We start from the raw sequence: 23,968 nt of genomic DNA, 5'->3' as shown, positions 1-23,968 counted from the left end.
TGGCTGTGGGTTTAGGTCAGGGGACGGAGATGGCTGTGGGTTTAGGTCAGGGGACAGAGAAGGCTGTGGGTTCAGGTCAGCGGACAGAGATGGCTGTGGGTTTAGGTCAGTGGACGGAGATGGCTGTGGGTTTAGGTCAGTGGACGGAGATGGCTGTGGGTTTAGGTCAGTGGATGGAGATGGCTGTGGGTTTAGGTCAGTGGATGGAGATGGCTGTGGGTTTAGGTCAGTGAATGGAGAAGGCTGTGGGTTTAGATCAAGGGATGGAGATGGCTTTGGGTTTAGATCAAGGGACGGAGATGGGAATGGGTTTAGGTCTGGGGACACAAATGGCTGTGGGTTTAGGTCTGGGGACGGAGATGGCTGTGGGTTTAGGTCAAGGGATGGAGATGGCTGTGGGTTTAGGTCAGGGGACAGAGAAGGCTGTGGGTTTAGGTCAGTGGATGGAGAAGGCTGTGGGTTTAGGTCAGGGGACAGAGATGGCTGTGGGTTTAGGTCAGGGGACAGAGATGGCTGTGGGTTTAGGTCAGGGGACGGAGATGGCTGTGGGTTTAGGTCAAGGGACGGAGATGGCTGTGGGTTTAGGTCAAGGGACGGAGATGGCTGTGGGTTTAGGTCAAGGGACTGAGATGGCTGTGGGTTTAGGTCAGTGGATGGAGATGGCTGTGGGTTTAGGTCAGTGGATGGAGATGGCTGTGGGTTTAGGTCAGTGGATGGAGATGGCTGTGGGTTTAGGTCAGTGGATGGAGATGGCTGTGGGTTTAGGTCAGTGGATGCAGAAGGCTGTGGGTTTAGGTCAGGGGACGGAGCTGGCTGTGGGTTTAGATCAAGGGATGGAGATGGCTGTGGGTTTAGATCAAGGGGCGGAGATGGGAATGGATTTAGGTCTGGGGACACAAATGGCTGTGGGTTTAGGTCTGGGGACAGAGATGGCTGTGGGTTTAGGTCAAGGGATGGAGATGGCTGTGGGTTTAGGTCAGGGGACGGAGATGGAAATGGGTTTAGGTCTGGGGACAGAGATGGCTGTGGGTTTAGGTCAGGGGACGGAGATGGCTGTGGGTTTAGGTCAGGGGACGGAGATGGCTGTGGGTTTAGGTCAGGGGACGGAGATGGCTGTGGGTTTAGGTCAGTGGCTGGAGAAGGCTGTGGGTTTAGGTCAGGGGACGGAGCTGGCTGTGGGTTTAGATCAAGGGATGGAGATGGCTGTGGGTTTAGATCAAGGGATGGAGATGGGAATGGGTTTAGGTCTGGGGACACAAATGGCTGTGGGTTTAGGTCTGGGGACGGAGATGGCTGTGGGTTTAGGTCAAGGGATGGAGATGGCTGTGGGTTTAGGTCAGGGGACGGAGATGGAAATGGGTTTAGGTCTGGGGACAGAGATGGCTGTGGGTTTAGGTCAGGGGACGGAGATGGCTGTGGGTTTAGGTCAGTGGACGGAGATGGCTGTGGGTTTAGGTCAGTGGCTGGAGAAGGCTGTGGGTTTAGGTCAGGGGACGGAGCTAGCTGTGGGTTTAGATCAAGGGATGGAGATGGCTGTGGGTTTAGATCAAGGGACGGAGATGGGAATGGGTTTAGGTCTGGGGACACAAATGGCTGTGGGTTTAGGTCTGGGGACGGAGATGGCTGTGGGTTTAGGTCAAGGGATGGAGATGGCTGTGGGTTTAGGTCAGTGGATGGAGATGGCTGTGGGTTTAGATCAAGGGACGGAGATGGGAATGGGTTTAGGTCTGGGGACACAAATGGCTGTGGGTTTAGGTCTGGGGACGGAGATGGCTGTGGGTTTAGGTCAAGGGATGGAGATGGCTGTGGGTTTAGGTCAGTGGATGGAGATGGCTGTGGGTTTAGGTCAAGGGATGGAGATGGCTGTGGGTTTAGGTCAGTGGATGGAGATGGCTGTGGGTTTAGGTCAAGGGACAGAGATGGCTGTGGGTTTAGGTCTGGGGACAGAGATGGCTGTGGGTTTAGGTCAAGGGACAGAGATGGCTGTGGGTTTAGGTCAGGGGATGGAGATGGCTGTGGGTTCAGGTCAGGGGACAGAGATGGCTGTGGATTTAGGTCAGGGGATGGAGATGGCTGTGGGTTTAGGTCAGTGGATGGAGATGGCTGTGGGTTTAGATCAGTGGATGGAGATGGCTGTGGGTTTAGGTCAAGGGATGGAGATGGCTGTGGGTTTAGATCAAGGGATGGAGATGGCTGTGGGTTTAGGTCAGGGGACACAGGTGGCTGTGGGTTTAGGTTTGGGAATGCAGATGGTCATGAGTTTAGGTCTGCGGACCGAGGTGGCTCAAAGATATCTTGAGTGTTTGTTCTTTAAAAAGCTCGATTTCTGTCTCATCAGACCACAGAATCAATGTTGCATTCAAAGTTCCAGTTAAGTCTAGCAAACTCCAGGAGCTTACATCTTTTAAGAATTCTTGAAGACTCAGATGTTTCATGAGGAGATTAATGAGATATTTCATTGCAGGATAAATGTCTCTCAGCAACTATTTCCCCTCAGCGGAATGATTAGCTATATTGCCCTGAGAGCTTTTCAGATTTTCATTTGTCTGTTTAACTATAGAGGTAGAATGACTGATAATTTTAGGGCAGGGGTGTCCTTTCCTGGTCCTGGAGTTCTACCACCCTGCAGAGTTTAGCTCCAGCCCTGATCAAACACACCTGACCCAGATAATGAAGGCCTTCAGGGGCCTCTAAATATTAGAGCCAGCAGTGTTTCATCTGACCTCCCCAGGGTGGTGGATCTCCAGGATCAGCGTTTGGAAGAGTACTGAGTTTTAAGGTGTTTTTAAAACTAGCAACAGCAAGATAGCGATCCTTCTGAAGTCTAGTCTGGTTTCTGAAAGTAACTAATATAGCTTCCAGTACTGACTTCAGGACTCAGCATTTAATTAAAGGAAGGCTGAGGTTCGTCCACCATGCTGAAGCAGTGAAGCTCCACTTGTAGACAAGTACATGTGCATTGAGACATGATGAGTTTTCATGATTTAAACAGCCGTCATTTTCTTATTACTCAACTGATTTACATCAAGTTTGTTTTGTCATAATCCTCAAACATTTATGCATGTTGTTGATTATTTAATATATGAATTATCAGGCAGTATATTTGTAACAAGCCTCAGTTTCCACAGGCGGCTGTACGAGACCTGTCAAAGCTTAAATTAGGAAGCTGATAGCAGCCATAAGAAGCGTCTGTGTGAATCAATGTTTAGATTTACATTTATCTGATGCTTATAGACAGCGATGGCATCAATTTACCAAAGAGGCAGCAGATCAAACACATCAAAAGCAGCATGTTTACAGTCCAGATCTTTACATTTGTACCTTAATATTAAACTAGCTGTCATAAAAATGCATATCAGATATTAATATGAGTGTATTTCAGGTACTAAGCAGATGACTTTATTTTCATGCCTGTGTTCATGTGGAACGCTAAAAATAAATAAAAACAATACATTGTTATCTACGTTATTTCTATCTCATAACCGAATGTGCTGGTTAGCTGTCTGGAGCAGCAGGAAAAGTATTAAGTCTGCACCTGATGTTAAAAACGTCAACAGGAGTTCAGAGCAGGAGACGCTACAGTCTCACACACATCAGCAAATCCATCAATGTGTCGATCACTTCTGATCTTCATGCACATAAAACTCAATAAGCCCATCTCTGTGCTTCACCAGCCACACGGTCATATCTGTACATAAACATGAGAACCATGAGCGCGGATCCCTGGGTTCTTTATGATGTGTGACCCGGGTGCTGTGTTCTCTAAACAGTTTAATTATTAGCAGCTCCTTTCTGGAACTGATGCTCTTAAATTGTACTGAACGCAGTCCAGCAGCTGTTCCCTGTTATAAGCCTATCCCAGCGATCATTGGGCAGAAGGTCACCAGTCCATGACAGACCAGGGCAGACAGACATATACATTCACACCTAGGGGCAATGTAGCATGTCCAAGTGGGCTGACTGCATGTCTTGGGACTGTGGGAGGAAACCAGAGAACCCAAAGGAAACCCACCCAGACACGGGGAGAACATACAAACTACACACAGCGAGGACCCCGGTCACCCAGCTGGGGAATCGAACCCAGACCCTTCTTGCTGTGATCAAATCAAATGGTTGCGAGGCCTTTCTGCAACCAGTAGGGTTCTAGCCACTAATCCTCATGTCTAGAACTCTGTCATCAGACAGTGTGATGAAATTGTCACCCACCACCTGTTTACGTTTGGTAAACACTGCTGAGTATCGACTTAATGCTCAGCAATTCGCCCACATTGTGTAGTGAGGATGACTTATTGAACCAGTCAGTGAGTCAGAATCTTTCTCAGGATTTTAAGTCAGAAGATGCTGAAACGAATCAGCAATAAACCAAAGCAACACTGTGTGCTGGGAGTGGAGCAGCACTGCTACTGGGTTTGACACTGTATGATCCACCAAACCCAGTACAAAGCAGGACCCCAGGGGCTCCTCCATGCCACCTTCTCTACTTATAAATTTGCATATTAGTCGTTTTTATTTACAGCACTAATGTAGTTTCATGATTTCTCATTTTTCAGTGTGTCTGTTATGAATATTTGTAGTGATATTTTAAGACATTTCTCAATATGACTAAGATTCATGGATCTGTCATGTTAGTGTCATTTTCAGAGAGCTCTAACTGCAGGGAGAGAGGGATCATGGGTAACTCTGCAGCTATATGCTGTATTTTTAATAAAATATTTTCTTTTAATGGGTGAGGCGTTTGGTACGTCAGTGGCAAACAGAAAAACTGTTTTTTGTGTCTTGAAGCTGTAAACGCACTCCACCTGTGTTTATGCAGGTTTAATGAAAATTAATGAAAGTTTATTGAAAATAACATCTTTGGAATTTGATTCTGGTACAGATCCAGTTTCCCAGAACTAGAGCATTTCTGTTGCTTTTATGATCCTGCTCCAACCTGTAGGTGAAGAAATAAACCTGCAGGGCATTAGTGTGTTTTAAGCACTACAATAGAACAGAAATCTTTAACCCTCAAACTGTCAGTAAATAACACCCAGGTCTTAGTAAGAGGAATAGCGCTTCCTGTTTCAGGTCCTACCTCACTGATCGCTATCAGTTTGTTAATGTAAAGGGTGAATCATCTGTCCTTGTAAAGTATGGTGTTCCACAAGGCTCTGTTTTAGGACCTATATTATTCACAATATATATGCTACCATTAGGCACCATACTGCTATGCCGATGACACTCAGTTTTATATATATATATATATATATAAACGGATGATGAAATCAAACATAGCAAGATTAAGGACTGTGTAAAAGACATAAAAGACTGGATGTCGCGTAACTTTCTGCTACTTAACTCTGATAAAGCAGAGGTCCTGCTTCTTGGTCCAAAAGCAGCTAGAAACAAACTGTCTAACTTAACACTTAACAAGCTGCATTGCGCTCATCTGTTAAAAGTCTTGGTGTCGTGCTGGACGCTGATCTGTCCTTCAACGCACATATGACTAATATCACTAGAACAGCCGTCCTGCATCTCCACAATATCGCTAAATTAAGAAATGCATGATCTCTACAGGAAGCAGAAAAGCTAGTTCATGCTTTTATTACTTCAAGGCTGGACACTGTAATGTCCTGCTGTCTGGACGTCCCAGCAAAAGCCTCAACAAGCTTCAGCTGGTCCAGAACGCTGCAGCCAGAGTCTCACAAGAACCAGAAAGTTTGACCAGGTCAGCCCAGTTTTATCAGCCCTGCACTGGTTACCAGTTAAATTTCACACTGATTATAAAATCCTATTACTGACCTATAAAGCTCTAAACGGACTCGCCCCTCAGTACCTGAGTGAGCTCCTCTCCCACTATGAACCATCACACCTACTTAGATCAGAAGGTGCTGCTCACTACTGGTACCTAGAACTAATAAAGCTCCATCAGGGGGCGGAGCTTCTCATACAAAGCCCCCCAGCTCTGGAATAATCTTCCTGTTAATGTTCGGGACTCAGACTCAGCCTCAGTCTTTAAGTCTAGGCTAAAAACTCACTTGTACAGTCAAGCATTTTGTGATTAGTCTTCCCTGTCAGGTCTAGACCTGCTGGAGTCTCTGCTGCTCTGTTTTACTGTAATCTGTGGTCAGCCACTCTTTACAGAACTGACTCTGTGTGAGTCTGACTCAAGTCTCAGGTCTCTGAGTTGTGAGTCTGAGCTGATCTGCAATTCTCTGAGGTGAGTCTGACTCCAGTCTTGACTCTCTGAGGTGTGAGTCTGAATTAAGTCACAATGCTGTGAGGTGAATCTGAGTCAAGTCCAGAGTCTCTGAGTTGAGAGTCTGAGTCGAGTCACAAGCCTCTGAAGTGAGAGTCTGAGTCAATTATCGAGTCTCTGAGTTGAGAGTCTGAGTTGATTATCAAGTCTCTGAGTTGAGAGTCTGAGTTGATTATCGAGGCTCTGAAGTGAGAATCTGAGTCGATTATCGAGTCTCTGAGTTGAGAGTCTGAGTCGAGTATCGAGTCTCTGAAGTGAGAGTCTGAGTCGATTATCGAGTCTCTGAGTTGAGAGTCTGAGTCGATTATCGAGTCTCTGAGTTGAGAGTCTGAGTCGATTATCGAGTCTCTGAAGTGAGTCTGAGTCGATTATCGAGTCTCTGAGTTGAGTCTGAGTTGATTATCGAGGCTCTGAAGTGAGAGTCTGAGTCGAGTATCGAGCCTCTGAGTTGAGAGTCTGAGTCGATTATCAAGTCTCTGAGTTGAGAGTCTGAGTCGAGTTGAGTATCGAGTCAGTGAGGTAAGACTCTGAGTATCGAGTCTCAGGTCTCTTAGAGACTGGAACAGTGGTGGTCTTTTTAAAGGGTATTAGAGTCACAGACATACTGAGGCAGAGGTTAGTGATGACCGTGAAATCCTCCGCTTGCCCAGTGCACTCAGCTGATCACCTCGTACACAAACGATCGGTCAGATCTGTCAGTCTGTTTATTTAAGGTGCTTTAGCTGCCCAGCCTCACGCTTGGGGGTCTTTCTGCTGCTCTGCCTTGGGCTTTCTGTGTGGAAGGGCAGGGAGGTCCCCGAACAGAGCCATCCCCCCAAATATAGCCGCTGTAATGTTAATTTGATGAAGTGGTCCTGACTGAAATGGAACCTTCTCCTGTGGACTCATCTTCACTCAGTGCTCATATAATGTTTCACACTGTGAGGCGGTGGCAGGAATATTTTGAAATTCTGAAATTTATTTCTAGTAATTTTTTATTTGTAAGTTATTTTAAGATGCTGTGAAAAAATATTTGCCCCTTCCCAATTTTCTGTCTTTTTGCATGCGTGTCACATGTAAATGTTTCAGGTCATCAAACCAATTTTGATATTAGAAAACAAGCGAACACAAAATGTTCAAATGAAGAACAATGTCAGCCTTACCCGGCCCTATGTGAAAAAGTAACTGCCCCCTTAGCTACTAAATCAACCAGTTAACCAAATTCAACCGACTGCTGGGTTCAACTTCACTAGCCATACTCATCAGCTGAGGTCAAGGTTCACGATTCCACAATAAGAAAGACACTGGACGTCCGAGGGACTTTTGGAATTATATCCTGTGGACTGATGATGAGCTTTTCAGACAACATTGGTCCTGTTAGATTTGGCTTAAAGCCAACACTGCATTCCACCAGATTCAGTCTTTAATAATAATAATAATAATAATAATAATCACACACTAAAACAACAGAACACAATAACTATTTTAACACAATCTCACAATTACTTTAACCCAAACAAAAGACTAATTTCATTTCCTTCATACACTTTTCATGACATATAACTGTTATATATGATGAATGAATATAACTGTGATGTGAAAATTACAGGTGTGCTATGACTCCTTTATTGGTTCAAGAGCTATTTAACTATATGCACAACATAAATAAACAAAACAAAACTCAGTACATTCACCAAAGATCCAGAAATAGGGGAACACATTGTGTTTGTTGTGTTGAGGAATATATTATGATGTCCAGAAACTGTGAGATCAGTGAGTGCAGGACATTATCAGCAGAGGAAGGTCAGAGAAGGTGCAGCGCTGCTCTAGAGAAAGTCCTTCATGTGTTGCTCTTCTAATCTGTATTTACAATCCTGAGATTGTCTAAACATGCGTCCGTACACACGCCTGAACTTAGTGATATTTAATGATGAAAATCGGAGGCTGTTAGAGGAAGATTCCTCTGAATCAGCCGATGATTATCTAACATCAGACTTCACCCCCTGAGGATGATCTGCTTCTTTAGTCTGTGTCTCTCTCCTGAATTCTTTCAGCTGTTTTTGAAATCTCACTGTGATCCTTCAGTATGTCCTTCTAGACCAGTGAGGTGTGTTTCTCCCCCTGCGGGTCATCCACAGGATCAGGGTCACACCGTCTCTCTCACGTTTCCATGGTTTCCCCTGTTCAGACTGGCCTGATCTGAGGCCTGTGGACCTCAGCGTGGTGGGGTCTTCACTGCTTGAATTTTACTGAAATAAATGGCCTCTCACTGTTTGGTGATCATGAGGCATGACTGATCATCTCGTTCAGCCTCCTCGGTTCTAGATTCCTGAGATGTTGCAAGAACACAAATGTGCGTGAGAAAAGATTTCCATGGAACTGGGGCCAGATTACAAACTTCTGAAAGTCTGAAATCTCACCTGTCGACAGTTTGATGTGGCAACTTGATGACAGCTTCAGTCAGAAATGAAAACCTATTTGTCCGTATCTCTGGTACTAAAGCGGCTGAGTCAGGCAGCGTAGTTCACTACAAGCATAATGAGCTCCATTTATTCCTACTGTAAATCGCGGCTGTGGCGACATAAACGGGCAGTTTATGCTAAAAAACTGTCCAGTGTCGCTGAATTTAAAGAACTCAGTAAAGAAGAGTGGGGCCAGAATTCCTCCACAGGGATGTAAAAGACTCAGCACAAGTTATTACAAACGTTTGATTGAAGTTGGTGCTGCTGAGGGCGGCACAACCAGTTATTAGGGTTAGGGAACAATTACTTTTTCACATTGGTGATAGAGATTTTGTAGAAATCTTCAATTAATGGAATGAGCATTTAAAAGCTGCATTTTACTCTTGTTGTGTTTATCTTATAATAAAGTTACTTGGATGATCTGAAAGATTTACAGAATTCGTCATTTATAATATAAAACAGAAGGAACTGGCTGAGGGGCAAATACTTTTTCACAAGCACGATCATCTACTAACACAGTGAGATGATTTTACTTCATTAAACATCTTAAAATAAGTGCACTGTAAAAAAAAGTTTGCTTGCACAACAACAACAAAAAAAACTTGGTACCGAATTTCCCCAGTTTTTTTCTTGTCCACTCAACTTCTCTGAATTCTTTGAGACACTGACTGACATTTCTTCGTTAACGCTAAAGAAACATTTAGTTGAGCTGAGATGAGAATATTTGTTGTACAAAGAAGCACAACTACTCTCGAGCAAAGCTCTTTGAGTTGACTTTCATGTTTTTTTGTTTAACAAATAAAGAAATAGGAGGGCTACTCATTTTTATTCCTTTGTTGAACAAAGAAAGAAAATGTAGTTGATGTGACCGTTACTGACCGTCACTAAACAAACTCTGAAGTTGGAAATCAGCACTAAGGAATGTTAAGTTGTGCTGTTAAACGTAAAGAACACAGCTGGAGTCGAGCTCTACAGTAAAACTGTGAACGTGTAAAGAAATAGAAGAGGTAGTAAAACACAGGTGATCACAGCTGAGCCGTCAATAATCCGCCACACTTCTAAGAAGATAATGCTGGACATTAAGCCGCTATGTCCGGTATCATGTCCTCTGTGTTTACATTTACATTCACAGCATTTTGCTGACGCTCTTATCCAGAGCGACTTACAATTTCATCATTTTACACAGGGAGGTGAAGGTGGTGTTAGGAGTCTTGCCCAAGGACTCTTATTCTTGTAGTGTAGGGTGATTACCCAGGTGGGGGACTGAACCCCAGTCTACAGCGTAGTAGGTGAAGGTGGTGTTAGGAGTCTTACCCAAGGACTCTTATTGGTATAGTGTAGGGTGATTACCCAGGTGGGGGACTGAACCCCAGTCTACAGCGTAGTAGGTGAAGGTGGTGTTAGGAGTCTTGCCCAAGGACTCTTATTGGTATAGTGTAGGGTGCTGACCCAGGTGGGGGACTGAACCCCAGTCTACAGCGTAGTAGGTGAAGGTGGTGTTAGGAGTCTTGCCTAAGGACTCTTATTCTTATAGTGTAGGGTGCTGACCCAGGTGGGGGACTGAACCCCAGTCTACAGCGTGGATAGGGCTGCCCACCGCTCCGGGCAAGTGTGCTCACTGCCCCCTAGTGTGTGTGTTCACTAGTGTGTATGTGGTGTTTCACTTCACGGATGGGTTAAATGCGGAATTTCCCCGGTTGTGGGATCAAAACAGTATCACTTACTTACTTACTTACTTTAATTGTCCGTACAAATTAAACTGAACAATTACACAAGAAGCAGCTACAGCAGTGTTTACCATATAACTACACCCTAAACCGGTGGTGGTGTTGTACCTGATTATACGTGTACAGCTGCCTTGTATCTGTGCTCATTTCCCATTTAATCAGCTCCATTTAACATAGAAGTGCACTCTGTAGTTCTGCGACTGCAGACTGTAGTTGATCTGTTTCTCTCGTACTTTAACCTTTTCACCTCGTTTATCAGTGATCAGGACCCCCGCCTGGACCACCACTGAGCAGGTATTATCATTCTTTCATTCTCAGTACTGCAGTAACACTGGCATAGCGGTATGTGTGGCATTGGTACTGCTGTATCAGATGCAGCAGTGCTTTAAACTCCTCAGCGTCACTGCTGGAGCGAGAACAGTGAAAACACAGCATCTACAAGGAGGACCAGCAAGGTCAGAGCATCTGATAGAGTGGACAGTGAGTGGACTCCAGCAGCATCGCTGTGTCCAATATACCACCCAAATAATACGCTGATCAGACAGAAGGTAAGGATGAGAAGAACTCCAAGAAAGAGAAAAGACGTGTAGAAGAGAAACAAGAAGGAGCGGTTACTGTGAATAACAATAACAATACCGCTCCTTCTTTCACGCAGCACTTTCGGGAAGTAAAGGCGCCCAAGCTCCGGTCCCAGCAGGCCTTTTGGAACAGACTGGGAACGAGTGTGTATTCCTCAGAAACGATACAGTTGCTTAGTTCAGCAGAGTAAATATGTTTTCAGTTGAACTCGGGTCAAAATGTATTGACAGATAACTGCTGTCTTTTATTTAATAATAATGAACTTTTGATCATTTTAGTTTATTTACTCTCAACTTGTTTAGAATGGGGTTTGTTCACCAGTGGAAAGACAAATATCCCTGTAGTAGAAAGTACGATAACTGGGTGTCATTTCCAAACATCATGTTTCTCCTAAATGTGAAAAATCTTCGAAGCAGATTTTGTTAAATAGTTCTTTTATAGATGTGAAATGTAGAAATTCCTCACAAAACCAACAACAGAATGAAAACCAACTGATTAAATATCTCAGATAGATGAAGCTGAAGTTGGAGTTTCTTAATGTGGTGTAGAGTAAACTGTGATTCTCAGAGCTGTGCTGAGACACCGATGGAGTGGATAAACACTTTGCAGGTCAAAGTACATCAGAATATTTACATAAAGAAGCTCTTCTCTTCTCTGTAAGCAGCTCAGCTTCCCATAAATCAGCTTAATCCTCATTGTGTGTATACTTTCTGTGATAAAGTTCAGGCTGAAACGTCCTTCAGGGCGTAACTGCTGTTTCAATGGTTCACTGGAGTCTCTATTTCTCCACAGAGACGTTCCAGAAAAATGCTCTCTCACCCACGCATGTGTAACCTCTATGCCCTGGAGGATGAAGGACACTCCCACACCATCTCATGCACCCAGAACTGAGGCGGTCACTCCTGCATCTCCACAGATCATCAGATCAGAGCTTCTGCTGCTTTCCTGAAGCCATGCAGAGCTTCAACACTGCACTCCAGAGAGATTTAGCTCTGAATGAGTGACGTTTACTCCATCATCTTAAATCCTGACTTCAGGACTGAACTGAAATATTCACAGAGTCCTGACAATCATAATTCACTTCAAATCATCTGAGGGCAGAGACGAGACTTCAGACGCTCCACTGCAAATACAAACATTAGATGAACTAGTAGCCATTAAAGCTGTAAATTAATGCAGTCTGTTCTCAGGCCAGTCATGTTTTATGTCCTAGTGTAGCGCCCCCTACCCCTGATCTCTGTTATTGGAGTTAAGGTGAGTTCTTTAGTTTCTAAATGATACTGGACCTGAAACCTTTTCGAGGTCACTGTGGGTTTTACTCGCTCTGCTTTCCTGACACTGAAATGATACTAATACAGCCCTGATGCAGCTATGAGTTGCAGTGTAGCTGTTTACCCCACTCATGTTTACCTTTACAGCCTTTTAACAGACTATAATGTGACATCTGCAGCGAATGTCATGTGAAAGTTAGACTTTCTTTAGTATTTATAATATGTACCCACAATAAAATCAGAGAAAACTGAGGTTTTATTGCTTTAACTGAAAACCAGTGACTTGTTTAATAGAACTGGCGATATAGCGGACAGACACTTTACAGACGAATTTACTGAAACTAGGCTTCCTCTATGTCACCCTGACGTTTTAAACCCAGAAAAAACAGGACGAATGAAAAATGATACACACACACAGCCCGCATGCAAAGAGGACATTAAATAACTCAAATTGATATTTTGTAGAAATACTACACTGAAGTCATAAGCACACTGAACACTGATATTCTAACACATCTGAAATGAAAAATTGTTGCGGTCTATCCATCCTATCCCAGCAGTCCTCGGGCGGAAGGCTGTTGCGCTCTATGCAATATTAATTTTATTATTGCTAAAACCTTTAGATGAGGGTGTGAGGTAACCTAGACTTATGCAAAGTCCACAGACCAGGGCAAGAGAGAGAGACGCTCGCACTAAGGATGCTTCGATAAAATGGAGTTCATTGGCACACACACACACACATATATACTGTACACTTTACCAGAAACCCCCTCTTGTAGTCCTAAAATTATTGAAAGCACATGGTGGGTGTTTCTAATAAAGTGGCCAATGAAGGCTTTCTGATCAATGGCCTCTGTCTGTGTCTGCACTTTTTCAGGATGATGGGAACTTTGTGGTTTATGGCTGGAAACCAATTTGGGCTTCAGACACTTGTGGCAAAGCAGGAACTCGCCTCATAATGCAGGAGGACGGAAACCTGGTCTTGTACACCTGCGGAGGCCAACCTTTGTGGGCCAGTAACAGCTGGCAGAACAGCATCACCAATGACAACAGTCTGTTCATCAATAACGACGGCAACCTGGCTGTCCAGAGAGGATCCACAGTGCTCTGGACATCTAAAAAATAAAAGCTCCCTGTCCACTCGACCACCTTCGGTCATATGGCCATGCTACTGCCGTGATGCCTGACTGAATGAAGTGAAACACACTAACGAGATTAAAGAGTTTCTGTTATTTTAATCTGTGATAGCCGTCAGTGACGGCACTGTTCAAATGGCCAAAGGAAAATAAAGCATGACTGACAACAGTCTTGGAGTTTTTATTCAAAATGTTTGGCTGAATAAGAAAATTACTCATCAACCCCTCGAAAGCAGAAGGAAAACATTAAAACTACATTACAGAAAATTCCAATGGAAGAACATGTGAGCGTGAAATGTTTGACCGTTTTCATGGGAAAATGACTTCCTTCCTCACACACGCATTTCATTTGACTGGGTCTATAGAAGAAATCATACATAAGACTAATTATAGAGCATAACACGGCTAAAATAATAATTCACTGTATTTTTATTCACTGATATTTTAGGTCAATTAGTGAATGGATGTGTTATTAATGTGCAGGAAAACACCATAAACATTGTTTTGTAGATACGAGTTCAAACGTGAACAGCATGAACTGATAAACTCGATGATTCTGATAAACCAATTTATGATCAGTTGGTGGTTTATTAAAGAGAGCTGTAATAAAGTGACCCTGTCCAGTGAATTCACACATCACATCAATGTGCGGCTCTTGAGCGATTTTAATAAAGAGTAGTTTTCAGTTACATCTTACGTCACACCGGCAGGTCGTCACGCCGGCAGGTCGTCACACTGGCAGGTCGTCCACTGTATTTTCCCCAGAGAGAACGTGTGACAGTTAAACTGCATAAATTAAAAGTCATTGCTGGCTTTTTTTAGACAATCATGACACTTCAAGAAATTTTACAATCCAGAATTATTTATTTATTTTCAAGGGAAAAAAACAAGAATATTTTTTAAAAGCATGACTTTAATGGCTGTTTAAACCAAAACTATTCAAAACCCATTCAAAGCATGGCTGATCCCCTGTGCACTATACAGGTGCACTACACAGGTGGCTGATCCCACCTGTGAGCTCTATAAAGACATGGAGTGACCAGTTTGGTGTGGCATAACCTTTGGGATGAGATTGTGAGCCAGACCCTCTCATCCAATATCAGTGCTCTTCTGGATGAATGAACACAGATTACCACCGACACTCTCCACAATCTTCTAGAAGCTTCCCAGAAGAGTGGAAACTGTTGTAGCTGCAAAGGGGGAGCAACTCCATATTAATTCCTATGGATTTGGAATAGGACATCTAACAAGCTCATATAGGTGTAATGGTCAGGTGTCCACATACTTTTGGCCATATAGTGTCTATTTCACCATTACCATTTTGACTGCTGTTCCTTGAATGCACTGTTTGCTCTTTTGTTCAAGCTTGATTCCCATTTATTCCCAACCATATTAAATAAGATTATGGTTATAAATTAAACTGTTTCTGTGAGAAAAGTTTGTGAATCTTTTAGAGATCTGAGAATTTTAGAGTTTCATCAGATCACAAGCCATATCATATATTATAGAATCGTTAATAGAAGTTCTATTTAACAAAACATAATACACAGAACATTTTGTTACACGGCATCTTTATTGAACAAATAATTCAAAGAATAAAGGTTTTGTGTTATTCAGCTCAATAACTGCATGTTTGTATATGTAAGATTCCGGTTAGCCATTCCATCAGTAGCCATGCTCAGTCTACATAGTCATTAATTATATGTAAAAGGTTGGTTGTATATACGTTGCAGCATTAAGTACTGAATTAGAAATAATATTTCATTATTTAAAAAATCAGAAGCATCAAAGCATATAACGGAATAACTTGTTTTGTAAGTTTAATTATTGATGAGTAATTCATGTCATCCAGACACGCTGCGGTAGAATCTGCTGCACTGTATCAGAATTAAAATCATCCTGCAAAACACAGAGAAGAGAATGTCAGAAGGAAAATAGTAAATATGAATTAAATCAGACAAATCTTGCATGTTGTGCTGGCTGGATTTATTTTCTATCACTCTTCCAGCAGGTGGACTGCTAGGTTGTGATGTAAATCAGTTGTCACAGTTATTAAACACACTATCAGGTAATTACGGCCCAGCTGTGTTTCTACTGCGATTTCAGGTATTGTATTAAATAGATGCGTAATTACAGTCAGAAAGTGTCAGATTAACCACACTGATGGAGTTTACATTCAGACATACAGAGTCCCAGTGACACAGGAAAGCAGTGGTACTGACTGAATACGTGGCCAAAATGATTCATAAAGTCGGGATGTTTTAGGATTTATAAAAGCGAAATGTGAATATTCATGAAATTCAATGAAAAACTGCACATTTGAATATCCATACATATCCACTGTGGCTCCAGCTAAAGTCTTAGCCAGGAGTTCAGCTGCCGGGTGCCAGCCATGTGCACTAGTTACAGGCTTATTATCGATATTCGCTGTGGGCGCATTTTCACTCAGGTAAACGTGTTTTAGCTCATAAGAAGAGTAAATCTTTAACGAGGGACAATTTATGAAAAGGTCATTTGTATATATACATCGGACATGGTTGACATATCTTATGTTCTCTTAGAGTACACTTTCTTCTTAACACCTGGTTTGAGAAAGAATTTTACACAGAACCTGCTACTAACTTTTCACAGTCTACTAACTGTTCACAGACAGTCTACTAACTGTACAGACAGTCTACTAACTGTTCACAGACAGTCTACTAACTGTACAGACAGTCTACTAACTGTTCAGACAGTCTACTAACTGTTCACAGGCAGTCTACTAACTGTACACAGTCTACTAACTGTTCACAGACAGTCTACTAACTGTACAAAGTCTACTAACTGTTCACAGGCAGTCTACTAACTGTACACAGTCTACTAACTGTTCACAGACAGTCTACTAACTGTACAAAGTCTACTAACTGTACACAGACAGTCTACTAACTGTACACAGTACACTGTTCACAGTCTAACTTTTCACACAGTCTGCTAATTGTACACAGGCAGTCTATTACCTGTACACAGGACCTGCTCCTAACTATACACAGTCTACTAACTGTGAAGACAGTCTAGTAACTGATCACAGTCTACTTACTGTTCACAGTCTACTAACTGTTCAAAGACTCTATTAACTGTTAACAGACAGTCAGGTAATTGCACACATAACTGTACATAGTCTACTGACCATTCAGACAGTCTACTACCTGTTCACAGACTGTCTACCAACTCTTCACAGAACTTCCTACTAACCATACACAGAACCATCTACTAACTCTGCACATGATCATGTAATCTGATCGTCTGAGTCATGCCATGATTTAATAAAGATAAAAAAATAGTTTAAAAAAAGGGGCAGTCGTGGGCTGGAGGTCAGGGATCCAGCCTCGTGACCGGAAGGTCGCCGGTTCGATCCCCAGAGCCGACAGCACATGACTGAGGTGTCCTTGAGCAAGACACCTAACCCCCAACTGCTCCCCAGGTGCCGTGGATAGGGCTGCCCACCGCTCCGGGCAAGTGTGCTCACTGCCCCCTAGTGTGTGTGTTCACTAGTGTGTATGTGGTGTTTCACTTCACGGATGGGTTAAATGCGGAGGTGGAATTTCCCTGGTTGTGGGATCAAAACAGTATCACTTACTTACTTTAATTGTCCGTACAAATTAAACTGAACAATTACACGAGTAAAGAAGCAGCTACAGCAGTGTTTACCATATAACTACACCCTAAACCGGTGGTGGTGTTGTACCTGATTATACGTGTACAGCTGCCTTGTATCTGTGCTCATTTCCCATTTAATCAGCTCCATTTAACGTAGAAGTGCACTCTGTAGTTCTGCGACTGCAGACTGTAGTTGATCTGTTTCTCTCGTACTTTAACCTTTTCACCTCGTTTATCAGTGATGATAAACTGGCATAGCGGTATGTGTGGCATTGGTACTGCTGTATCAGATGCAGCAGTGCTTTAAACTCCTCAGCGTTACTGCTGGAGCGGGCCCACCGCTCCGGGTGTATGTGGTGTTTCACTTCACGGATGGGTTAACTTTGGAGGTGAAATTTCCCTGTTGTGGGACTAATAAGGGCCACTTAATCTAATTAATTTCTTATAAAGGATACCTGTCCAAGCTTCAGTGAAAGTGACAACATTTATATACTTACCCCACATACAATAGACAATACATCACAATAGGTTATTAATGATAGAAGTATTGCGTCATATCTCCATTATAAGAAATTATAACTAGCATGACTATGATGTGTAACACTTTTTCATAAACCTTATAGCTATTTTTATAATGCCTTATGAATACATTATAACATGTTGCACTGTAAACTGTGATAAGTGGATCTGAAAGGAATCTAGGAAACCGGTGGCCTTATGTTTACTAACGAATGTGTTTGCAGGCGTGATGTCATAGCGCTACCAAGGCACTCTGTACAATTACATACCTGTGACAACATACTTGAGGACAACATCTCCTTCAATGGCGAGCGTTTTGATGTGGTGAAGGTCCTTCATGCGATGTGTAAAAGACAGCAAATACCTGTCGTCAACTTCCACAATGAACTCAGAGCTGGTGCAGGAAATCTTCATCTGAAAAACAGAGTTAGTTTCTTAAACTGTAAGGATCTGTATGTAAATAATGCAGAGCAAGTAGAGAATAACCCATAGTAGATACTGAGTAATTCATACTACTTGCTGAATAATCCATAGTCTTTATAAAATAACAAGGGTTATTCTTAACAACAAGGGTTATTAAGGGGTTAATCTCAGCTCTCTTAACCCAGCAACTTTTATTTCATTCATTTCACAACCGTCCTGCCAGTTTGCTTTAACTTGAACATTTCAGTATCATCTCTGTGACATCAAACACACCAGTAACAGGAACTTCCACTGAGACTGAAGCTGAAATATTAGAAGGAACCGTTTCACTAGTGAACGTGATCCCCAGTGAACAGACTCACTTAATATGGAGTGAAAGTGTTAAGCAGAGCAGGACTGACTGTTCACAACACTCACCACAAAAGGTCTTCCAGGACTGAAAGGGAAGAAGGGAAGTTTTCTTTCCTCATGGCCCCAAACACCTTTAATCCTGGTGTTCCTCACGATCACCTGCTTCCCATCCTCATTGAAGCGAGGGTTGAAATGAAAGGCCACATCATCACCTTTCTGGAGGTTGATCTGAAATCTAAAGAGAAGACAAAGTTTCATTTTTCATTTTATTTTCAGAATCGCCATTTCATTTGTACTGTTTATTATACTCTTACATTTCAGCGTTTGGTTTAGGCTCCCCATAAATGGTGATCAGTGTTTGGTCACTGAGTCCTTCAGGCAGAATCTGCACATAAGGAACTTCTGGGAAGAAGTCTAGAAGGAAAGCAGGAGAGAGAATAAAGTGTTGAGAATGAAAGGATGAGCTCTGATCTTCTTGCTCTGTGAGCTGCACACATCACTCTGATCAAAGCTGGATAGATAATGCTGGGCTTTCTTTACCACCTCTTGTTGTAGTACAGTCCATCTGACACTCCTTCAGCGGTCACTGGATGTAATCTTTACTTTTCTTGTTTGTGAGAATCACGTATTGGAGCTCTGAGCTGAGCCTTCAGTTACTGAACAAATGTATCTGGATCATTTTCCACCAACTCCCCTAAAACCTGACAGGTCAACTTGTGGATTTCCATGAAAGGAAAATCCATTAAAAACATAACGTTTCAAACCATCCATCCATTTTCTAAGCCGCTTCTCCGTCAGGGTAGCGGGGGGGTGCTGGAGCCTATCCCAGCAGTCTTCGGGTGGAAAGCAGGACACACCCTGGACAGGTCACCAGTCCATCGCAGGGCAGACAGACAAACAGTCACTCACACCCAGGGGCAATTTTAGCACGTCCAGTTGTCCTGACTGCATGTCTTTGGACTGTGGGAGGAAACCGGAGAACCCGGAGGAAACCCACGCAGACACTGGGAGAACATGCAGACTCCACACAGAGAGGACCCCGGTCACCCGGCCGGGGAATCGAACCCAGGCCCTCCTCACTGTGAGGCGACAGCGCTACCCACCACGCCACCATGTCGCCCCATTTCAAACCAGTGTTACAAAAACATAATAATTTAAAAGTTTAAAATCATTTTGAACATGAAATTATTTATGTAGGTTTCTTTTGTTCATCCAACCTATGAGTTATTCATTTCTGAGTTCTGAGTGAGTTCTATCTAAGAACGGTTCAATTTCATTTTCCTATATTACTGTGAAAAAGTCCTGGATTCCTTTCATTTTCTGAATTTTCTGTCTACTTCTGTATAATTTTCTGTTAAATATATGTTTTCTGCTTGGATCTTCTCAAAGGAATGTACAAAACAGGTTGCTTTGAAAAAGTTAATTAAATATAACTTTTATTTTTGAGTGATGTCTTAGCGCTACCAAGGCACTCTGTACAATTACATACCTGTGACAACATACTTGAGGACAACATCTCCTTCAATGGCGAGCATTTTGATGTGGTGAAGGTCCTTCATGTGATGTGTAAAAGACAGCAAATACCTGTCGTCAACTTCCACAATGAACTCAGAGCTGGTGCAGGAAATCTTCATCTGAAAAACAGAGTTAGTTTCTTAAATATTAAGGATCTCTGTTTGAATCATACAGAGTAGGTACTGAATAATTCATACTAGTTATTGAATAACCCATAGTAAAGATGAACTTATAGCAAATTAATGATTTGTAGTAAAATCAGAATAATTCGTAGTTCATAACATCATCACAATCATCATTATCACTTTTATTCATATACTTCTTGTGCTTTGCTCAAGGGTGCTTTTAGGTCAAGGAACATGGGCACATTAAACAGAAAGCACACAATTAGTAACAACAGGACAATACAAGTATAAGATTCAAGTACAGGTATAACACTGACAATACAGTCAACACAAGTGGGTCTTTAACAGAGATTTAAATGAAGACAGAGAGGAGGCATCCCAAATAGACTGGAGGAGAGCATGCCATAATTTGAGAGCTACTACACTAAATGTTTGGCCATGCTTAGAGGTCAATTTAAACATTGGAACATGAAGAAGGCCTAAATTATGCATCATAATGGTACGGGAGTGGTGTGCAGACCATACAGAGCTTTATATGTAATAAGGAGAACCTTGTAAAGCAGGTGATGTTGTAGTCTGAACAGGACTTCCACTGTCATAGATCTGAGTGTCATCAACATAACAATGGAAATTCAAATACTGCTGACGTGTTATATGGCCAAGTGGCAGCATGTAAAATTTAAAGAGTAGTGGACCTAATACTGAGCCTTGTGGAACACTCTTGGTAGAGGTTTATGATTCAGAATAGCTATATATTGCTGTCTATCGGTAAGATTAGAGGAAAACCAGAAGAGTTGAATGGAGTGGTACCAATGCTGTGCAAGTAAAGGAGTAATAATTCATGAGATATGGTATCAAAAGTAGAGCTAAGATCAGGAAACATCAGCACACTAAGAGAGTCCAGACCTGACTTTTTCAGAACGGGGTAACAGTGGTTTTAATATTGACCCTGGATACAGCAGTTCAAAACATCTATGCAGAAGGTGTGAGATAAGGATGGCTAACTCCGCCATATAGTCCTTAATAACGGAAGTTGGAGCAGAATCTAACGGGCAACATGTTGGATTAGATTTTTCAACCAACTTGACCACAGAAATCGATGTGATAAGAAATGAAGCCTGAAAGTGGCCAGAGGACATCAGGGGGAAAAATCAGGGAGGGAATGATGGACAGAAGTACAGGGACACTTTCAGCTGGAAAGATGATGCCTCATTAAACACAGACACTTAATATGGAGTGAAAGTGTTAAAATGAACAGAGCAGGACTGATGGTTCACATCACTCACCACAAAAGGTCTTCCAGGTGTGAAAGGGAAGAAAGGAAGTTGTCTTTCCTCAGGACCCCAAACACCTTTAATCCTGGTGTTCCTCACAATCACCTGATTTCCTTTGTCATTGAAGCGAGGGTTGAAATGAAAGGCCACATCATCACCTTTCTGGAGGTTGATCTGAAATCTAAAGAGGAGACAAAGTTTCATTTTTTATTTTATTTTATTTTATTTTCAGAATCGCCATTTCATTTGTGTTGTTTATTATAGTCTTACTTTTCAGCGTTTGGTTTAGGCTCCCCATAAATGGTGATCAGTGTTTGGTCACTGAGTCCTTCAGGCAGAACCTGCACATATGGAACTTCTGGGAAGAATCCTCCTAGAAAGAAAGCAGACAAGATAATAAAGGGGTGAAATGAAAGGATGGACTTAGGTTTACTAAAAGGAGGATTAACCAGAGGAACAGGGTTTATACCACAGCAGGTCAAAAACCAGAGCAGCAAACACGATATATGACATAAGGTAATCAAATCAATGTAGATAAACAAGCAAGACTCGGGACCAAAGAGCCAACAAACAGGTCAACTGAGCCTAAGGGGTAAATCTGTAAAACGGCAATGAGAAACAGAACAAGGTCAGAAGAGTGAAACAGCAAAACAAGAGAAACACTTGGTATGCATCTTGGGAATTGGAGTTTGAAGGTGTTCCACCAACTCCCCTAAAACCTAAGAGGAAGAATATCGTTTAATTCCAGATAGTTCCTGAATGTCCATGGGTGGCAGCTGGATACAAGCCTAAGATCACTATATGCAATGCCGTGCCTCTACTGGAGTGGTGTAAAACACACGTCCCCTAGACTCTGGATCAGTGGAACCGTGTTCTCTGGAGTGTTGAATCTTCTCTATCTGTCAGTCTGATGATGAATCTCGGTTTGGTGGATGCCAGGAGAACATTACCTACTGGAATACAGAGCCAGCAGTAAAGTTTGGTGGAGGAGGGATGATGAACTGGGGCTATTTTCCAAGCTAGGTTCCAATAAAGGGTGATATTAAGAAAGCTTCCCAAATGTGTGGAGGCACAAAAGATAATGGATTAATGTCCATGGTTTTGGAACGGCATTTCCAACAAGCTCATATGTACGATGGTCAGATTTACAAATACTGTTATCTAATGATGAAGTATTAGTGATAGCTTAGTATTAGTTCATCTTAGTCGTGATATTTTTCTTTCTCTCAGTTTTTGTTCATCTTAACCACGACTTTCATTTATCTTCATGGCAGTATTTGTTAAATGTGCTAAACAGAGTGTATTTCTGTTTTCAAGACACTCAATTAGGTGCTTTTACTCATTGTATTATTCATTAACCTGTAAAGTGTTTCACAGACTGTTTCACAGAGTTTCCTGCAGCTTGTGTTAAATAGTATTGGGACGGCTGCTGAAACGGATGGCACAAACAGCCGTAATCAGCCATGTTTACCTACTGTGTTTATTAATCTTTGTCACTATATTGGCTGTAGTTACTCTCAGTTACTGTATTTTTAGTCATATTTATCTTAGTCACTATAGTAGTTCATTTTACTCACTATATTACGTAATCTTAGTTCCTTTATTAGTCTTAGTAATTGTATTAGTTAACATCAGTCACTACTGTATTGAACGTTACAGTAGTTGGTTAGTGTAGTGGTTAACACCTCTGCCTTCTACACTGTAGACTGGGGTTCAATCCCCACCTGGGTAAACACCCTACACTACACCAATAAGAGTCCTTGGGCAAGACTCCCAACACCGCCTTGGCCTGCCTATGTAAAAAAAAAAAGATCAAAATTGTAAGTCGCTCTGGAGAAGAGCATCAGCCCAAATGCTGTAAATGTAAACATTAGTTTATCTTTATTATTAATACACTTTATTAACATCCTTTGTTGATCTTTGTCACTATATCAGCAAATCCTAGTTGTTTTATCAGTTAATTTAAGATGTATTTGTTAATCTTGGTCACTAAAAAAAGCCTGTTACCTTTCTCCAGAGCCTCCTCTAGCCCTCGAGCCAGCTGTTTCTGGTTCATCCGTTCCAGAGTTAACTCCGTGATCTTCGCTGCAGCTGAGTTATCATTGAACTCAATCAGTTGATTGACTGTCTCTTCCAGAGAGGCACCCTCTGTCTTAGCCTTTGGTATGGGAGGATACTTGTCCAGAACCTCCTGGCTGAGGTAGCACTGGAACATCTTCTGCTCTCCATCATTCAGAGTCTCAAGAACATTCAGAAGAATCTCCTGGACTGTCCTTTTATTTGACATCTTGACGCTGCATGTGAAGACATGTTAATTTTCTGATTAATAAAATGTAACTGGAATAATCGTTTGAAGACTTTCTTCTGCTTCTCTGCTTGGTTAGGTTACATTGGAGTAAATCTAAATAAACATGAATAGAATAAGCAGTGGTCTGTATTTCCATTCAATACCTCATTAAGTTAAATCAAGCTAAAGCTCTTTTTTCATGCTCATTCAGGTTTATTCTAGAATTGTTTAGTGTTTTTACAAGCAAGCATGCACTCACTGTCCACAACCAACTATACATCACTATCATTCCACTATCGTTCCTCATTCCAGTCTCCTTCAACAGCAGAGGATGAAGGTCAGTGAATGTCCTACCTTTCAGTGGATCAACACTCCAAACTCACTCAGTGATGGTGGTCTGTCAGCTACACTGACAGACAGGATTATATAGCCCTCACTAATGATATGCA

At 42.2% G+C, this 23,968-nt stretch overlaps 2 protein-coding genes across 2 annotated transcripts; one reads left to right on the top strand and one right to left on the bottom strand.

Annotated features, from left to right (window-relative positions):
• Nucleotides 1-29: 29 nt before the first annotated feature.
• On the top strand, nucleotides 30-13,379 carry LOC108414424 (putative per-hexamer repeat protein 5). The gene is made up of 5 exons (XM_037531548.1): nucleotides 30-225; nucleotides 346-435; nucleotides 526-1,035; nucleotides 1,126-2,279; nucleotides 13,131-13,379. Exons 1-5 carry the CDS (start codon nucleotides 30-32, stop codon nucleotides 13,377-13,379), a joined length of 2,199 nt encoding a protein of 732 aa, XP_037387445.1.
• A 1,904-nt stretch (nucleotides 13,380-15,283) lies between these two features.
• On the bottom strand, nucleotides 15,284-23,519 carry LOC119261808 (galectin-6-like). Its single transcript, XM_037531547.1, has 8 exons — nucleotides 23,240-23,519; nucleotides 21,503-21,605; nucleotides 21,245-21,413; nucleotides 19,808-19,952; nucleotides 18,633-18,732; nucleotides 18,385-18,553; nucleotides 17,814-17,958; nucleotides 15,284-15,288 (listed from the first exon to the last, which is right to left on the bottom strand). The coding sequence occupies exons 1-8, from the start codon at nucleotides 23,517-23,519 to the stop codon at nucleotides 15,284-15,286; spliced, it is 1,116 nt and encodes a 371-aa protein (XP_037387444.1).
• Nucleotides 23,520-23,968: the final 449 nt, after the last annotated feature.

Source organism: Pygocentrus nattereri, chromosome 20 (genome assembly GCF_015220715.1).
Source record: "Pygocentrus nattereri isolate fPygNat1 chromosome 20, fPygNat1.pri, whole genome shotgun sequence".
NCBI classification, from domain to species: Eukaryota; Metazoa; Chordata; class Actinopteri; order Characiformes; family Serrasalmidae; genus Pygocentrus; species Pygocentrus nattereri.
The sequence above is the reverse complement of the archived record's forward strand: the minus strand, read 5'-3'. Positions and strand labels throughout refer to the sequence as shown.

Excerpts from the sequence above, each read along its gene's own strand:
- LOC108414424 (XM_037531548.1), top strand. The coding sequence starts at position 30 with ATGGCTGTGGGTTTAGGTCAGGGGACAGAGAAGGCTGTGGGTTCAGGT. Across the intron at positions 226-345 it reads GGAGATGGCTGTGGGTTTAG|GTCTGGGGACGGAGATGGCT; the intron begins GTCAGTGAATGG and ends CTGTGGGTTTAG. Across the intron at positions 2,280-13,130 it reads GTTTAGGTCTGCGGACCGAG|GATGATGGGAACTTTGTGGT; the intron begins GTGGCTCAAAGA and ends GCACTTTTTCAG.
- LOC119261808 (XM_037531547.1), bottom strand. The coding sequence starts at position 23,519 with ATGTCAAATAAAAGGACAGTCCAGGAGATTCTTCTGAATGTTCTTGAG. Across the intron at positions 21,606-23,239 it reads AGAGGAGGCTCTGGAGAAAG|GAGGATTCTTCCCAGAAGTT; the intron begins GTAACAGGCTTT and ends CTTTCTTTCTAG. Across the intron at positions 18,554-18,632 it reads CCTAAACCAAACGCTGAAAT|ATTTCAGATCAACCTCCAGA; the intron begins GTAAGAGTATAA and ends TCTTCTCTTTAG.